This window comes from Convolutriloba macropyga, chromosome 6 (assembly GCF_964194025.1).
Source record: "Convolutriloba macropyga chromosome 6, txConMacr16.3, whole genome shotgun sequence".
Classification (NCBI taxonomy): domain Eukaryota; kingdom Metazoa; phylum Xenacoelomorpha; order Acoela; family Convolutidae; genus Convolutriloba; species Convolutriloba macropyga.
In genome coordinates, this window is record NC_134473.1 from 10,206,636 (window position 1) to 10,226,125 (window position 19,490).

Below are 19,490 nucleotides of genomic sequence, written 5' to 3' on the forward strand. Positions count from 1 at the left end.
GGACCCCCCCCCCCCCCGACACTTGTACCATGTCCAAGCTAGACTTTTTCAAAAGCCGTGTAAAAATAGGTTGTTCACTGCTTGTAAAATATTACTTTTTCTGACACGTAGCTGTCTGAGTACGGAGTATCCAATGACGAGGTTAACCCTGTCGCCCAGGTAGCCACAGAGACCCAGAGGTCTGTCTCCATTGTACCACTCGGTTGGGTACATGTTGGGCACAAATACGTCATTCAAATAGTCCCAGTAACTTTTTATGTCGTACACCTACGCAACGATAAGAAGTATAAGTTAAAAAAAAAACTTTGCCATGATGTGCCAAAAATGATCGAATAAGATTATGTGAGAATGGAGATTAAGAAATATGCAGTTTTTATTATATATGGAAAACATTAACAGTGCTTTTATTACAGTTCAAATTTATGAAAAACATTTACTCAAAAATGTCAGTGTTATTCGAACACGTTTTAAGATTACAGATGTAGGCGTAAGTGGACAACAAAGATAGTCAGCAAAACTTGATCAGATTTCCTTCACACAGCCTTGTTTTCAACTGATATAAGGTACTTCTCCAACGGATATAAGGTTAGAAGTTGCTGGAAGTTTATGGAGCGAATGGCCAAAAACTTGTTCAATGTTGCTTAAGTTGCCCCATTTTGGGCAGAAAAAAATCAAGATAAAAATTTTTTAAGTCTTCGTAACAGTTCTCAAATGTTTTTACATAAACTGAGCATCTCATTTAGTTGAAACTTCTGGTTTTCGACTGCTTTTAATTGGATCATGATTTATCAAAAACTCGGGATGCAAATTTACCTTTTCGAAAGTGTCAGTGTACAGGACGTTTCTGATTTCTTCGTAGAGTAGGTATCCAGTATCGTCTTTCTCAATGTAACAGACAGAGAAGAGTAGCCATGTGAAGAGAGCATACATTGTTATCTCTTGAATGACTCCGAACATTGCCAACTCTTTCGTTCTCACCTTCAACACAAAATATGGTTGATTGGCTATCTTACAATTTTATACCAATTACCAGTAAAGTCATGAAACCATTTGAAAGAATATTAATTTAAATTTGTTCTATGTTTACTCAGCCAGTTTAAGGAATCTTCTTTACAAAATACTAACGCTACTATCAGGGAAAAGATAAACCCAATCAAATGTTCACTTTGATGGAACTCTTTTCTTCTCCCGTTAACTTAACCTGTGACAAAATGGTTGTTTTCTTAAGCTTGTGCGAGACAAACTAATGAGTATTTTTACACTATAAATCGTTTTGCATAGCCTAATAAGAGGTGGGAGTATCCATTACAAAACGCATAAACCATAAAAAGGTGTAAATGTGGTGGTCGATAACACGGGTCAAAGAATTCAATAGGTTGAATTTTAAATTAAATTTTGAACTGAAAATATACAAAAAATTAGCTTGTATTTATAGTAGCTATCTATGCGATAATATACAGGAAAAATTTAGATTAGCTACAAATATTTTACATGATTGGCATGTGAATAGATCTTAACTCCGAATACCGGAGGTGATCTTCTATTTTCATCAACATTTCATGAGAATCATATATGGCTTGGTTACAATCGAGTTCATTAGTTGGAGGTCGGTGGATGTTAGAATCAGGTTTCTTGGTGGGAGAATGTACTTCTGACATATGATTGATAGGTCAATAAGATAATGATAGCGCCAAAACAAAATTAGAAATGAGTTTAATTTTGTGGCCATTACTTATCGACACAGCAATAAAGTTCGTCAGGTAAGTTCTTCTTTTGTTCTTTGAAACTTTAATAAAGAAAACTTCTAAGTTTCTTGATGTTTCTTTGAACACATCACATCCTCCCTCCTTTTTTAAGCAAGTTTGTGGGTATAGGTTCTCCAAATCTGTCGGGTTGTTTTCTGTTTATTGTTGATGTTCGTGAAGGCTCTGAGGTTTCGGGTTGTTGGTGCTCTGCAGATGATGTGGCTGCAGAAGCTTCATCTTGAAGTGAAGGTCCCACATCTGTGTTCTGAAGTTGTGGTTTTGATTGAGATATGGTCTCCTCCACTGCTGGTTCAGTTTTCACATTGTCCTCGTCTAGTCTCGCAATTTGGTTGTAGCTCACTAGAATAGTCCGTGCTGAGTTTTCAGGCTGTATGAAAGATGTGTTCAGGCCCTTCCTGATGATGAACGTAGCAGGAACTGTGTTTGTCTTTTCGTTGGCCTTGAATAGAATGGGTTCGCACAAGTCGAAATCTGCTATTGCTGGTAGTCTCACTCTGCGTCCCAACAGGAGTTCAACTGGAGTTTTGCTCCTCGTCTTCGAAGTGTTGCGATGTGTCATCAGTGCCCTTTGCAGGAATGCTCCAAATGACACATTAAGGTTTGGACTCCACGCTTGAAGTGCCCGCTTCACTGTCTGAACTGCTCTTTCAGCTAGTCCATTAGCTCTTGGATGATAAACGGGTGATTCCATTTTCTTAATTCCCAGTGATTCACACCACTGTTTAAGATCACCACTTACAAATTCAGGACCATTATCAGATACTAAAGTTTTTGGTATTCTGAATCTTGCAAAGATTTGACTAAGATATATTTTAACTGGTTCTGATGTTCTATTTCCCGCGGGGAAGGCTTCTATCCAACCAGAACCCGCGTCACCAATTACTAATATATTGCCTTGGTCCTTAACATAACCCCAGTCCATGTGGAGCCGTTCCCAAACGTCGGCTTCTGGCCGCGTAGAGACTGTTTTTCCCAGGCTAGGCCTGTTCAATTGACAATTCTTACATTTACTAACAAAGTGTTGAACTTCTTGGGTAATGCCAGGCCACCAAGCTATCATTCTGACTGATGCCCCAGTTGCATGCTTTCCGGGATGTGTCTCATGCGCTTTTGCCAAATTCAAGTGTCGTAGTTTGGGTGGAATGAAAGGAACAACACCTCTGAAGATGATTCCATTATGTAAAGTAAGTGCATCTTTCTGTTGTTCGAATCCTTTTTCCGCTTCTGAACATTGTTTCCAATTGCCGCTTTTGATTCGTTTCATTGTGTCCCGGAAGAGTCTGTTTGTTCCGAGTTCAGTTTTGATTTCTGCTTGGGTCACCAAATCACTCTGAGCGAAGTAGATGTTATTGATTGCGAAGCACACTCGATCGCTGTCGGATTCGTCTTCGTCAAAATCCATTCTGCTCAAAGCATCTGCATGCGGTATCTGATCCCCTGGTGTGTACTTCAACTCATCGTCGAAGCCCATTAGAGCTATTGCCAATCTTGTGATTCTCGCTGATGCTGTCTTCGGGATCTCCTCGTCTGGTGCAAAGAGATATTTGAGTGGTTTGTGGTCAGTCTGTAGGGTAAATCGTCTTCCAAGAAGGAATTGCTCCAATCTTGTGACCACAAAGACAATTGCCAGTGCTTCCCGCTCTATGTTGGAGTAGTTTTGCTCCGCTGGAGTCAATTTTCTTGATACATATATGACTGGATGTCCTTCTTGCGAAAGAACCCCGCCAATGGTTTTTTCAGAGGCGTCAGTAGTAACTGTTGCTTCTTTTTGTAGACTATATGGCTGTACTAGTGGGTTAGCACATAATTCATTTTTTATGTCTTCAAAGGCTATTTGTTGCATTTTGCCCCATGAGCAATCGCTATTTCTCATGTTTTTTAAGGGTAGCATTTTTGTTGCAAAATCAGGAATCATTCTTCCGTAAAAATTAGCTAGCCCAACAAACGATTCGAGTTGTTTATTGTTAGTTGGTGCTTTTGCATTTTTTATTTTTTCAACATGTTTGGGTTCTGGTGCTATTCCCTCCTTTGAAATGGAGTATCCCAAAAAGCTAACGCTATCGACTGGTTTTGAGTTAGATTTTTTCTCACTAATAGTAAAGTTTTTCTCACATAGTCGACTCTTGACTGCAAGCATTCTCTTGTCAAACTGCTCCTTGGTAGTTCCATACACCAATACATCGTCTTGAAAGATCACAACACCTTTAATTCCTTTGAGTGTTGATTCGATGCAATTCTGGAAGATTGAAGAAGAGTTTTTCAATCCCTGAGGTAGTCGGCACATCTTGAACAGTCCCTGAGATGTGTTGATTGTGCACATATCTTTTGCTTCTTCGTCAAGTTCAATTTGATAGTAGGCATCTGAGAGGTCAATTTTGCCAAAGTATGAGGCCCCATGTAGGTTATGGAAGATCGTCTCCATGTCTGGTATTGGGTAGTCCTCATCCATGACCTTGCCATTGATATGCACTTTCAAGTCCACGCAAAGTCTCAGTTCTCCACTCTTCTTTCCCTGCCACACCACTGGAGACGCATTAGTGACTCCTCCTGGCTGTACTGGTTCAAGGATGCCTTGTCTGACCATTTGTTCCAGCTTCTCTGTGACCTTGTCTTGAAGAGGTAGAGGTATTTTTCTGGCTTTGCAGAACATCGGCTGTGTTCCTGGTATCAGCTTCACATGAGCTTTGTAAACCTTCACCGCAGGTAGGTGCTCGGCTGTGATGTTGTTCACACCGTGTTTGGGTAGAAGGTCTCTACCAAGTAGTCCAAATTCTTTATCAGACTGCACATCTGCAAGTTGTTTTTGAGTGAGCCTGTTTCCGTTCCACTCAACGTCACAAGTAAGTGATCCCAGAAGCGTTAATTGGTGACCATCATAAGCTTCAAGATGTCTTATCTTACCATCCAACTGAGGTTTACCAAGCTCAGTCCATATTTTTGATGATATCACTGTGCTATCTGCACCTGTGTCTACTTGCATTTTTACTTTGCAGTTATTTATTGAGATATATTCCCATGTCACAGACATGCTAAAGATTTGTTCTTTAGTATAAAACATTCCCATCTCCGATGCTGGAGATGCTTGCTCTGAAGAACATTTTCTTCTTCGCAAAAGTTATTCTTTTTATTGTACTTACCTGAATTTGGTTGGGTTTTGCTTCTACACATTTTTGAGAAGTGTCCCACCTTTTTACAGGTGTTGCATTTTTTACTTAGCGCTGGACAGGGTCTACTAGAGTGTGGCTTACTTCCACACCTAGTGCACATGTTGCTGTTTTTATTAGCCGTAATTTTTTCATTTGGTTTTCGAAAGATCTTTTTGAAGTTGAACCCAACTTCTTCTTTCACCGTAAAGGGCTTATTACCTGATGAAGAACTTGCAAATGCCATTGCTTGACTTCTGAACTGAAAGCTCTCGGTCATTTCAGTAACTGACATTGCTGGTTTTGCTTTGATACCGTCTAGTAGTCTAAGTTTTGCTTCAGGATCCCTCAAACCTGAGATAAACTTTATTTTTACCAGCTCCTCTTCGGGGTTGGCCGCTGTTTTCAATTTTTCGAAGTCACAATAGCGTGCTTCTTCTCTAAGACGTGCTAGGAAGTCGTCGTCTGACTCCCCTGCACCTTGGATTACGGACAGGAATTTAGCCCTTTCTGCCGTTACTACTCTCTCTTTAGGAGAAATATAGTTTTGAATCGCCAATCTGATGTCTTTATACGGAGTGTCTATCAAATTCCTAGGACTCATTAAGCTCCTAAGTTTAATAATTGCATCTTGCCCGCACATACTAAGAAAGAGTTTGGTTACCTGTAGGTCCTGTACAGTACCATCGGTGTTGACCTTGTCCTCTTTCTTCTCTGCGCGACATTTCGCCACAAAAGACATAATCCACGCAGTAGCTGATTCTGCATTCTGTAGATCCAAAATTTGTCTGTCTGTAGCTGGTCTGGACACCATTATCATGGTCGATAACACGGGTCAAAGAATTCAATAAGTTGAATTTTAAATTAAATTTTGAACTGAAAATATACAAAAATTAGCTTGTATTTATAGTAGCTATCTATGCGATAATATACAGGAAAAATTTAGATTAGCTACAAATATTTTACATGATTGGCATGTGAATAGATCTTAACTCCGAATACCGGAGGTGATCTTCTATTTTCATCAACATTTCATGAGAATCATATATGGCTTGGTTACAATCGAGTTCATCAGTTGGAGGTCGGTGGATGTTAGAATCAGGTTTCTGTTGGTGGGAGAATGTACTTCTGACATATGATTGATAGGTCAATAAGATAATGATAGCGCCAAAACAAAATTAGAAATGAGTTTAGTTTTGTGGCCATTACTTATCGACACAGCAATAAAGTTCGTCAGGTAAGTTCTTCTTTTGTTCTTTGAAACTTTAATAAAGAAAACTTCTAAGTTTCTTGATGTTTCTTTGAACACATCACAGTAAACAATTATAAAACTATAGAATTATATTCAACTTGGTGATAAGGAAGCAGTTGCTGAAAGTTTCACACAATGATTGTTATTGGAGCTCTATCGCTTTTATTAAAATTTAAACATGCCAGTATATAACCGAGTAGGTTAAACATACTTGAAATAAACAGAAAAACATTAACTTCATCTTTTGTAAATCATACTTATATCAACTAAATTTAGTTCTCTGTTGTTTTTTTTAATCATATTCTTTGAAACATCAATTTATTTGTTTTCTTCCTAAAGACAAAAATAGCTTTCTATCTTAACTTTTTCAAACCAGTAGTAGAAATTTAAATTGCATCACAAGGGAACGTCCAACATTAGTAATTGCTTACAATTCGAAGGAATCCCTTCCGACTCTTGGTTAGTTCCCCAGGCATCAGCTGAGCATTAGCTCTCCTGGCAATCTCAGACTCCTCATCCAGGAACTCCTCATCTGGTAGTTTACCAACAATCAAATCTCCAACCTGCAATTCAACCCCCAATCAAAGCACTGCTACCATCTGGTTATAATAACCGGTGTACAGGCAATAGGAAGATCTGGACAAACAATTTCATCAAAATTAGATCATTACAATTTTATAAATTTCAACATTTAGTCTATCAAGATGAATAGCTTTTAAATATACGGCCTGTTCTCTTATACTCCGAAAGCAAAAAAATCAGTTCTCTGCAGACACTTTAAGAGAAAGCCAAAATTTTCTGCAATAGGTCAAAATACAGAACATCGAGGTCATCTTCTTAACTTTAATTTTAATTTAATGATTATATTGTTTGGTGGTGTAAAATTGATTCGAATGGTCATTACTTAGAGAGAAATTTGTCAAAAACTTTTTTGTTGCTACTTTTTATTTTGAATAATGACTTTTTAATGCCGGTGATAAAATGAAACTGTTCATTTTTAAATAAGGGCCATGTGTACAAACTTAACACAAAGCTTTAGTGTACCTCATCACCGCCATAGAGGTGTTCGTCCTTATCGTATTCGGGTTCTTTTTCGCCCTCCTTGAGATGTGGTTGCGCATTCTCCATGATCAACAGGATCTCACTCTCCAAGTTCTTCTTAGCTCTTCTCTGACACAGCAGCGACAGAATTATTGCCAACAGGAAGATCTAAACAGGTCCTTAAACTATAAAAATGTCGAATAGAAGAGTCCAAAATTTTATAGTAAATTCTGGACGAAAAAAGAAAAGCTGAGAAAAGTTTGTTTTGTATTTGAATTTGAATTTCTCCTGTTAATTTATAAAGCACGCAGAAGTTGTGGACACAGCAGAATCCACTATGAAAAATCCATAAATCCAAAATTTCATCAGGAGTGGACGCTTGCAAATACTAACGTATCTTAATTAAGCGCCCAGATTTTATTTAAAAACAAGTTTTTTCAACGTATCGTTTTGAATGATCAAGCTATATTGAAGTGCATTGACTAGTTTTTTAACTTTTATACAGGACATGGTCTCTTGTTCAAGCTGAGGTAGTATTTTTTGTTTCTGTAGAAAATTTATCAAAATTCTACCGCGATAACCCAGAGATGTCCGAGTTGAAACTCTTTTTGACGTTTTTGTTTGTATAATGCGAGTGGTTTTCGAGCGAGTATTGTACGAAAAATTTTGATTTGCGGTCAAAATCTCATTCATCATTTTGTTTGAATGTAACCCAAAGTATGATTTAAGGCTGAATGAAAGCAGATGTTTTATGTACAATTCACAAATTGTCAAAATTTTGAACTCGAATAAAGTATCAAAGATGGAGTCACTTGGTTTCTTTCTAAAGACAATTCTCAAAATTTTCTTTTGTAACCGTTCAATTTTTTGAAGCTTATTCAACGTTGTCCCACCATAAATAAGAAGTCCATACTCAAAAATTGGTACCACTGTAGTTTTGTAGAACATCAAAACGGTGTTGCGACTGCAAGTTCTCCTTAGCCTTGCAATTATTCCGATCCACTTCTTTAATTTTAAACAAATGGATTCCACATGTTTTTCGAAAGTTAAATTCGCGTCCAAAATTACTCCTAGATATTTGTAGGTATTGCACTTCTGAACAGGGCAGTTTTGAATGTTTGTGTTTGCTTTAGTTTCAAAAAAATTCATTACAAAAGTTTTTGACTCGTTTAAATCCAATTTATTATGATGTAGCCAATGTGAAACTGAATGAATTTCAGTAATTAATTCTTCATAGGTTGGTCTGTTTTTTAAAAGGAGGCTGGTATCATCGGCAAAAAAATACGGAGTGGATAATTTACAAGCGTCCACAAAGTCATTAAAGTACAGTAAAAATAATACAGGACCCAGAACAGAACCTTGAGGAACTCCATTTTTTACTATTAGTTCTTTCGATATTCTATTTTTCCATATAACACACTGCGTTCTTTTTCTAATTTTTTCAACAGCAGCGAGTGATTAACAGTGTCGAATGCCTTTTTCAAATCTAGGAAGACCGTGGTGCTATTGTTCCCTTTTTCTTTTTCCAACCTTATGTTTTCCACTACATTTACGAGTGCATCAACTGTTGATCTCCGATTACGGAAACCAAACTGATTTTCACCAAGAATTTTGAATTTCTCTATGTAGTTGAGAATTTTTATTTTCATAATTTTTTCAAATACTTTTCCAAAAGACGGCAAAATCGAAATTGGTCGATAGTTATTGGCATCAGTTTTTGATCCCGTTTTGAAATGCGGTTGGATAGTTGCTCGTTTTAGGCTATTTGGGAAAACTCCGCTCAAAAAAGATTCGTTGATGTAATTAACTAAAAATGGGGCTAAAGTTCTATCAAATCTCTTAATGAAGGTGTTAGTGATCAGATCCACACCATGCGCAAAAGAATTTTGTAGGCTCGCTATTTGTGAAAGCACTTCTACTAAATTTGTTTCATGTAGCATCATAGATTGTTCTTCAGCATAATTAGATGAAGGAAAGCTTATTTGAGGTAATTTGCTTACTATTTCATCTGCAACATTTACAAAATGTTCATTGAAATAATCAGCTATGCTACTGGGGTCATCAGTTCCAATATTATTGAAAACAAGGTTATAACTCACATCACTTCTTTTGTTCCTGCCTATCAATTTGTTTATGATTTTGTACATTTTTCTTGAGTCCCTACCACAATTTTGAATTTTGTTTTGTATGAAAAGTTTTTTTGTGTCGTTCATGATTTGAGTGCTCTTGCTTTTCAGTTGAAGATATCTATTTTTATCGATGTTGTTTTGTGTTCTCAACCATTTTGTTCTTGCATTGTTTCTCTTCGCAAAAAGATTTTTTATTCGATTTGTGACCCATTGATTCCTATTTTTCTTTTGTTTTAATTCAACCAAAGGCTGGTGTTTGTCGACTACAAAATGTAAACAGTTACAAAATGCGTTGAAAGATTGATCCGTATTGTTGTTCTGAAATATGATTAAATTGTTTTCCAGTTCCTTTTTGTATTTTTCGAACAGTCTTTTGTTGTTGAAGGCAGAAATACTGCGACGTTTAGATGCTTTTATCTTGGGTTTAATCATACTTTTTGTTAAACTGAAAAATACTGGATAATGATATGTGATGTCGTAACTGATAGAATTTACTATGCATAGATTTTTGTTGATATTTGTCAGAAATAAATCGAGGGATGATTTTGTTGTCGACGTTTCTCTAGTTATACCCGAATCCATTAGGTTTATACCGTTACTAGAGATAACATCTTCAAATCTCTTTTTTATCGGAGTCAGAGATAGCTGATCTATGTTGAAGTCTCCACATATAATAAGATTTTGGTTCGCATCCACCATAGTCTCAAGATAGCTGTCAAATTCAGTCAAGAACTGATTTTTATTGAACCCAGGGGGAACATAGTATGTAATCAAAGTATAGTTTTCGTTATTTGTTCTAATTTTTATACCTAGGCTCTCATCATAGTTCGTTGGAAAGCTATCTAACAGAAGAATATCCTCCCTGCAAAACATGGCTACTCCTCCACCAATTCCCACCCTGTTTTTAGCAATTATTTTCTGATAACCTGATATATTGAAGTGTTCTTCATGGGAACCCTCTTGTATCCAAGTTTCAACAAGGCAAATCACAGTTGGTAGGGACTCAAATGTTTGCAAAAAAACCTGAAGTTCCTCAAGGTGTTTGTTTAGAGACCGGATATTAACAAGCAAGACTGTGAATGTTAATTTTTTGATGCATAACTTTTGTTTTGCTGAAATGAATCACCGTACATATTTTGTTTTTTGTTCATTGGTATATCATTTCCATTGTTTGTTGCGTCCATATCAGGCGAAAAAGCATAGGTTCTTTTGTTATTCATGAATGGAGTACCATTTTGTACAGTTTGCAAACTCTTTTGTTGTCTCCTTTGATAATCCGGTAGCTCGCTGATGTCATCAACTGGTTGATATCTTTCACCATCAAAAGCCCATAAGTGCGATTTCCTAATCTTATAGTGAATGTCCAGTTCTCGAGCTTTTTTTTCAATGATAACATCCTTTTTCGCCAGTCGTTCATGAATGAAAATAGGATTCCCCATCGAATTTCTCAGACCTCTTAACCATGAAGCACGTTTCAGAATTATGTCCCTTTGTTGCAAATACAAAAATTGAACAATAATAGGCGCAATGTTTCCATTTTTTAGTGGGTGGGCAATCGAGATTTCGTCGGGATTCAAACTAACCTGTAAGATGTTGTTTACTATTTGTAAAATTGGTGCGAGTACATTACCATCAGCTGGGATGTCGATGTTAGTAAAAATAAGAAACGGTCTGTTTTGATATCTTTCTACTGCTGTTAATCGTTTTTCTAACTGATAAATGTTGTTTTCTGAAGTAATTTGGTTATTCTCAAGTTTTTCGAGACAATCCGTAAGATTTTGTATGACTAGGTTTTGCTTTGTTACAGTATTTGTTAGTTTTTCAATAATTTGTTTCAGTTCGGAAATATTTCCTGTAGTAAAGTTCTCTTGGTTGGCCATTTTGATAATAAAGCAACGTGAATTTCAAAGATTTTGAATGGCATAAAAAGAGCAAGAAAGAGCAACTGCTTTGTTTCGCTTTGTTTCGTCTTGTAGAGCAGGCGCTCTGATTTACTTTGTCTAAGGGAGTATATGAGTGCTATGATTTCACTAGGCGTTATCATTGGTTCATATCATTGTAAATGAAATCTCAGCACTCATGTACCTCCCTAGAGGCCAAAAAGAAGACTCATGAAAAGACTTTCTTTTCCTAGACTCATGATTTAGCAATGTAGCTCGACAAAATTTTTGTAACTGAGTATTTTGGGTTGGGCAAAATTTGAGCGGAAACTTTTGTGTTAAGCTTAAGACTAGCCCGAACAAATGGAGTCCAGCAAACGTCGAGCACGAAATTTGTGGTCAAGTATAAGTCCAGCGTAAATAATTTGTGTTCGATAAAGTTGAGCTAAATTTGTTTCATAGGTTAATTGAGTCGAGTTGTCCTTTCAATACCTTTCTTGGTTGAGCATGGAACTTGAGTGACAAGAATAGCTTGAAATACAGAAAGTCATCACTGGGCACTTAATATTGATATGCTGTAGAAATCCTGAGTATTTTTGAAGGAACCGATTAGCGAAGCCAGTGTTGGAGAAACTGATTATTTAAGAGTAATCAAATCATGAAACTCAGATGCCCCCATAAACTTGTGGGTAGTTAACAGTATGTATGTCCGTCTCACCTTGAGTGGCTGTATCATGAATATGGACATGATGATGGATATGAGCATAGCCTGTACCCACTTTGAGATCATTTGACTGCCCCCGATGTGTGCAATCATGGCTGCGTACATGATCACAATTGCAGTCGCCCCCAACATGATACAGATAGCCACCATCCAGTCTATGTAAATGAACGTCGCTGGCAACATAAACGGCTGCTTCTGCCTCCGTCGCTTTTTCTCTGAAACAACACAAAAAAAAGTGTTCTTCCTTTTTTAAGTCAAGTATAAGACATCCTCTTCTTGGAAAACCACTAAAGTGACGGATAATGGTCGAAAGTATTATTGTGAAAGCTGCAAATAAGGAATCCCAAATGTCCAGATATTTAGACAGTCTGCTTCTGTTTGCTTATTTGTAAGGCAGACCTTATTTGTAATAATGAACACTTGTCTCATACTCAATTGGCTCTCCATGATAAACAGACAAATATCAGACAGAACAGGAGAGCAAAACTACAAATTTGTTAATTTTTGATCACTACCGTGCTCAGAAAATTTCTGAAAAATTTTGGTAATTCACTTAAGTTATCTTAAATTTGAATCTTTCCTGTAATTGCTTATACTGTTCACAAAAATGTTTGAAAATCCTAGCCTAGAGAAAAATTAACTTGAAAAATTCTGCTACAATATCAAAACACGAAGCGTTGTCTTGGAAGAAAAATTTTCTCCATAAATCTTGAAAGATGTTGCATATTAACTATTTTCTTCCATGATTTTGCAAGATAGTTTTTTTGCTTTAAATTTGTAAATGATGATACAAATTTGATTGATAGGGAGTGCTCTCAACCAGTGTACGAGTTGAATAGCACTTTTAATGATAAGGATCCCAATGATTAGAAATAGGGAACTATAAAAACATAAGAAACAAAACTATGAAAATTTGCAAGCATAGAGCTATGTTTCAGACCGAAGTCCAATAAAAAATATATTTTTACGAGCAACAATAACTGAAAAATAACTCAGATTCTTCGAAATTTCAGAGAGAACTCGGACTCCAAAATTTTTACAACCTGTTAGATTACTTTGCTCTGAATCGTAAATAAATGAGAGAGTAAAGTGTAATTTTAAACAACAGTAATTGTATGAAGTTGTTTAGCTGAAACAAAATTACTGAGTTTTGTTTGTCCATTTAAATCAATTTATAAGTCACACAAAATGAGCAGCTCTCTCACAAAATCTTTCTGCAATAAATGATAAAATAAAAGCCAACGTTGAACCAATCATAAGAGAGCTTGAACCTGTAGGAATTTGTAAGAAACCTACAAGAAAACTTTTCATTTCTCTTGAGGCTAATTTGGCGTCTCTAGCAGATAAATTGTCGTCTTGCAGTATCATCCCGGACTTTGGTTGCAATGCGTTTCAGCGCTGTACCATTGACTTCTAACAGTGCTGTCATTCTGCTCAGATTACATTCAGAAACATCTCAGCCTGTCCCCTTTCTTCGCAGCCCCAATTACATTATTGTTCAACACTGAACAGAATGTTCCACATTTCTTTCATCATCAGACTGTTCATATAAAGAGCTTACTAAATTATGAACATTTCGAACAACTCGATCATATGCATGAGTTTTATAAAATAGCGATACACTCAAAAACTGTTCTAGATCCAACAATACCATATAATGGTGCAATAACTTCCTTGGGGTGGAAGCGGTGGAGGTAGATGGAGGTCGTTGGAGGTAGGCGGAGGTCGGTGGAGGTCGGTGGAGGGCGGTGAAGTTCAGTGGAGGCCGGTGGAGGCCGTTGGACGTGGGTGGAGGTGGAGGGAGGCGGTGGACGTCAATTTGGGTGTCAGAATTAATTGTGGTTTCTGAATAGTAGGCTTAATGGCCTACATATAATGTCTATTTCAGATATTGATTAAAATTTTTTTTTCAAAAAAAAATTTCGGTAATCTTTGTTTATTGATTGATTATGACGTCGGGAATCAGAATCAAGTTGTCCGTTGAAGAATGCGCTATAAATCAATACAATGAGTCCTTGTTTCTCGCTATTACTAACCTGAAACAATGTTGGTTTGTGGTATTGTGATCTCCAAATCGTACATCTCTATCATAAATTTTGTATCATCGTCATCAGTTTCTGCTTCCAATTTAAACTTTTCAGATTTTTTTTTCTATGTTTTTCGATGCTTCGCCATCCGCAAGGAAGACCGACCTCCAACTATTCGATGAAGACCTGGGACAAGAAACAAAGAGCGATATTCTCCTTTTATGACCGGTCATGGAATAGTTGCAGATATTCAAAGCAGAACTATTAATCAGATATTCGGCGATAAGAATTTAAATGATCAGAGAAAGACTAGTGAAATCCAATCTTCATTGTTTTGAAATTGATCACCGTATTGTTAAAAATGTAGATCATATAGATTATTTATAACCAACTTGTTATAGTGTAGATCATTTTAAACTATAACTCATAATTTAGATCATCTGTAATACACTTGTTTACCTACCAGAAACATGGTTTCTTAATTCACTTGAAGCACGCATGCAGCGGGAATGAGATAGAGAGAGGGAGGGAGAGAGAGAGAGAGAGAGAGAGAGAGAGAGAGAGAGACAGAGAGAGAGAGAGAGAGAGAGAGAGAGAGAGAGAGAGAGAGAGATAATTACCGTGATATCAAGAAAAATCAATTGCCACTTGAGAGAGCGAGTTCAGACAAAAGCGCGGGTTATTGTGCCCAGAATAAACACAGCCTGCGTTTGCTCATGCTAATTTGCAGAATTGTTTCAAATTTGTTATGCCCAGATGAGCGCCAGAAACGGTAAAATTGTATGCGCAGACAGATGACTCATTAAGTAGAAAAATTCTGACTGTAAGGTCTAAACTGGGACCTGATCAGAGTAATGGAAAGAGTAAAAACCATTGTGCATTTTTAATGGTTCAGGGCTGATTTTCAATGCAAACTGGGTACGCGTTACAAGATTGCGTTCTAGTCTCAACCATGGATGGAGAAAACATGTTTTTAGCGCTCATAATGATACTGCAATAACATCCGTATTTGGAAATTGTATAAAAAATTATCATGTCGGTAAAGAAAAGGCAGCTAAAAGTCCACGACTCACAACTGATTTTTGTATATTTTTTATTGAGTGCGGCTTGTATGTAGAATCTGTACGAAAGGTTTGTCCTCAACAGCTAGATATACGTTTTTAAAACAAGTACAATCATACCAAAATAATTATATGCATAGTATTCACATATTGAAACATATCGTTTTTGTGCGTGAAAATTTTTACTGTTTTTTTTGCTCTTCTTTGTTCATTTAAAGATAAAAATACGTTTTCAAACTTGAGTTCGAAATTACCTAAAATTGTTAATTTTGTGGAGCTTTTATTTAAAACATTTCAGCAATTAGTTGCTAGCGAAAACAGCTGCGTTTTACGAATCATTGTATTTTAAAAGTTCAGTTTTTAATATTAAAATCTGAAGATTTTGTCCTCGTGTTGCATTTTTGCTCTCTTATGAATAATTTATACCAAGTAGAACGTCAAGGAAAGAGACTCAAAAGACCTAACGAATGCTTAAGGTTTCTAAATCTAATCATCAAAAAGTCAGACGTTTCATGGATTGTTTCTATTGAAAACATCGGGTCTCGTTATACAAATGAATATGACCAAATTTATATTCTTTCTTCGTTTATAGTGAATTATTTTTTAACATAAAAAAATCTTGGATCAGTTTGAATTTGATAAATGGACTAATAGGAACTAACCAGTCCATCCGAAGCAACACTGCACAAGACAGAAGAAGCGAGATCTTCTGAATCTCTCGCAACAGCTGAGTTCCTGGTCATCTTCGTCATCATAGAAACTCAAGTCCGAATCACTTGAGGAACTTGAAAATTCTAACTCCTGCAAGTCATTGGGGTCTATCAGAGGCACTCGGTGGTCAGTGATTACCTAGATTAAAGTTCAGAAAATTTGTAGTATTGCAAATTCATCTGGAACAATTTTAAAACATTTTTTTTAAAAAAAAAACAACTTAGTAGTTAAATTGACCTTCATCAATAGAGGGTCTAGACGTAGTATAGACTAGGTGGTCAAAACTTGACCTCTTAAGATCAGTTAGAATGTAGTTGCTGAGTTCAACAGTTGAGTTCAATTCTTTCTCTTAACACATCGTACGAATCTATGCCTTTATTTATAGGAAACTCATCAACATAGGCTTTCAATTTTGACTGAATTTCACTCATGCATTTTCCTGAAACTAATAAAACAGCAAATTGAAAACGTCACAACAGTTTAAAGGCGAAACTCATTCACTATCATCTAGTATTAGTAGTTCTTTTCTCTCTGTTGGGTTTAAGCCCCAGCTTGTTAACTCTATCAAGTAAAGGGAACCAAAGAATTAAGGAAAAAAAAAACCTGCCGAAAATTGAGATCGTTTCAACAATCTCCTCCCCACCCCTTGATAGTAAATGTCCACCCCTATCTTAGCTATACATATTAACATATATTATTAGCTTGGAGACATGGCCATAATTTTGTGAAATAAGATTGTTAAATAAAGTGTGAAATAAGTTGTGAAATAAGTTTTTATCGGATAAAAAATGATCCAATAATGCATATGAATACACGGTACTTACATCTTCAGTGTGTTCCTTAATTTGAACACTTTTTCCTGCTTTGCGTCCATTACTGGAAGAATCTGTGGTTGAAGATTGCTGTTTGAGAGAGCTCTTATTAGAAGACGAAGTACTCTGATGCTCAGAGGCACTCGAAGCCCTGCTTGTCGCTTCTTCCTCTCTGTTTTCTTGACCGCTTGCGTCCGCCTGGGTTTCAGAGACTGAAGGCTGCTCCAGAGAGGCGAATTGAGCGTACCCAGGGTTTATATCGCCTCCGATTCCCATTTGATGAGCCAGTTTCCGTCTCCGAAGACGTTCTTGCCGTTTGCGTTCTTGCCGACGGATCCGACGGGCGGCGTTTTCGAACTCTTCTTCGGCGTCCAGCTCTTGTTAAAAATATATTACTGACAGATTACTTCGCCACATTGAATAGAAAACAAATAGCCCCGTTTTAACCCATATATCAATTTTCCAACTGTTAGAGGATTCAAAAAGAACAACCGAAGGTAATTCGTGTAGAAAATAAGCTTAGGATATCTTGAAGAAGCTCTACTTATTAATTTTGATTTTGGTTAGAAATATTAAGGCAGTGAGAACGATTAAGAGAATGATTTTAAAGAGATGTCGAAGTTCGAGAACTCAACACCTGTTGCTGTAACAGTTAGCACGCTTGGTTTGCAAGTAAAAGACTCTGGCTAGAATAAGCAAATTTAGTTTCACAGTAGTTGCTTCTGTTTTGACCCTCTAACAGAATCAATTAAATAATTCGCACTACAAAGAACTGATTGTGAAGAAGGAGCCGTTTTGTATGCACGCAGAAAATTTTTTTACCGTGAAAGTAAATTTATCCAATTTTTCAAATGAAAGACTAAATAAAAAACAAGGCGGCTCGTTAATGTGCGTTCGCACATGATGTTCCGACCCGAGCTCATCTACATTTTGACTAAATTGTCAACCAAATGAAGAGATAACAAAAATAGATGGTTGAGTTTCAAACAATCGTCACACAACCTATCTACTAATTGAATTACATAATGCCATGACTCATTACAGCGCCAACGTGATCTGACATCAAAGAGACTAAGAGACAAAAGAAAACAAACAACAAAATTAGCACCAACAAAAATTTCACGGCAAAAACTCAATATCTAAATTTAAAAGCACCTAGTAACAACGTCAAAAAGCAGTCAGATAGAATCTTAACTACACAAATTTACTTTTTCCTAAACATACAGCAGATGGAGAGTTTTCTTAATGAGACTAGGTAACAAGCCGACAAAAAGAACGAACAGTGAGGCGAAACTTAGAAATTAATCAAAATTTTTTACACCAAGAAATGAAAAAAAATTAAATAAATAATCCTTGATAAATTACTAAAAAGTTATTACAAAACCAAAAACACCTGACTTTGGTTAGAATAAGCCATAGAAACTAACACAATAGAAACTCAAAAAAATACAAACGATTTGCGAAAACACAAGCTATTGCTACCATAAAAATCATTAGCTATCATCTGAATATTATGTATCTTTTATTTCAGTTGTTATTTCTACTAATTCAACTTAAGGATTTTGCACTGAGCGATTAAATAGGTTTACTTGGTCCACATTTGAAAACTCTTGACAACTGTTATTACGCGATTGATCTGAAAGACGAGAAAAAGAAACACAAAAATTGGCCGCTCAATAAACGTTCATAAAAACGCATATTGCCTTACAAACAAAATATTAGTGAAAAATAATATCAACAGATATATTATTTCTAGGAATACAAGAAATAGGATGGGGCCTCTCATTGATGAAAATAAGTTACAATTTGACAAAAACTGAAAAGTCGGAAAAGTATTTCAAAATCTTTATCAAAACTTTAAGATTATTCGCTATAATTTGCCTGCTTCGGGCAACATCAATCATTCAGTCCTGAATTTCAAGCCTGCCATTAATTTGCGGCTACCTAAAGAACAAAAACAACAAAATCAAGAAAAAGATGAGCGAGAAAAAATTCGAAGGCGTTAAAAAAATGAACTTTTCACTTAAAACTCTTCTATTTTCTATCATTTTTTAAGAGCAATGGCATTTCTCATTTTTTTTCCATAAAATTTCAAAAAATTAATAATTATGAACAAATACATTAGAACCACGAAATTTTCGATGAAAACATGTATTATCAACGCCATTAAATTCATTAGCTTTCAACGGAAGCAAGTAAATACGCTAAATTATTCCTCGATGGGACAAAAAGTTTGTTTGCCAATCATATTTCAGCAATAAAATCTTACACAAAGTTTTTCACTATGAAAACAACAACAGAGACAGGCAAAAACCAAAAATTCAGTAGAAAAAGGCCAGTAGAAAATGTCGAAGCAATTCAAATCGTAAGCTCTTGTCTGAAAACCTTATCTACGATCCGTTGAACTTCTTCTCTGAACCAATGGGGACTATCAGCAGTAGGATGATGTGATAAGATTTCAAAAGGAACCAAAAATAAAATAAAGTACCCGAAAAATTGAAAAAAAAAATAAGAATTCTCGTGGCAATAATTTTTTAAAACTTATAGGTAGAAGATAAAGCCGCTAACCAGATTAATATTGGCTGCAGTTGAACGAAAGGGGATTCTTTTAGTTTTGAAATTGACCAGGATTTCACGAAAAAAAGTTTAAGGTTGGTTAATGTTCCAAAAATATTTTCGAAAAATTATTTTTAAACTCTTAACAGCCATTAAATTCAAAATCTTTCAACGGAGCTTATTAACTACGCTCAGATATAATCCAATGCGAGAAAAAGATTGTTTGTCATGCATAGATAAATAATAAGACATTACAATTGGTCTTATGACTGTCAAAACAATAACAAAAACAGGCAAAGACCAAAATTCAGTAGAAAAGTGCAAGAAGAACGTGTCGAAGCCATTTCAACCATAAATTTTTCTCAGAAATTTTCATCTGTGATCCACT

At 36.1% G+C, this 19,490-nt stretch overlaps 1 protein-coding gene across 1 annotated transcript in view; it reads right to left on the reverse strand.

Annotated features, from left to right (window-relative positions):
* Positions 1 to 19,490, reverse strand: part of LOC142341222 (uncharacterized) — a 297,980-nt gene that overhangs the window by 98,288 nt on the left and 180,202 nt on the right. The window contains exons 52-58 of the mRNA XM_075392141.1: positions 16,559 to 16,923; positions 15,686 to 15,872; positions 11,930 to 12,150; positions 7,206 to 7,370; positions 6,593 to 6,724; positions 814 to 978; positions 96 to 267 (exon numbers count right to left, since the gene is read on the reverse strand). Coding sequence (XP_075248256.1) covers positions 96 to 267; positions 814 to 978; positions 6,593 to 6,724; positions 7,206 to 7,370; positions 11,930 to 12,150; positions 15,686 to 15,872; positions 16,559 to 16,923 — 1,407 coding nt within the window. The remainder of the gene's footprint in view (positions 1 to 95; positions 268 to 813; positions 979 to 6,592; positions 6,725 to 7,205; positions 7,371 to 11,929; positions 12,151 to 15,685; positions 15,873 to 16,558; positions 16,924 to 19,490) is intronic.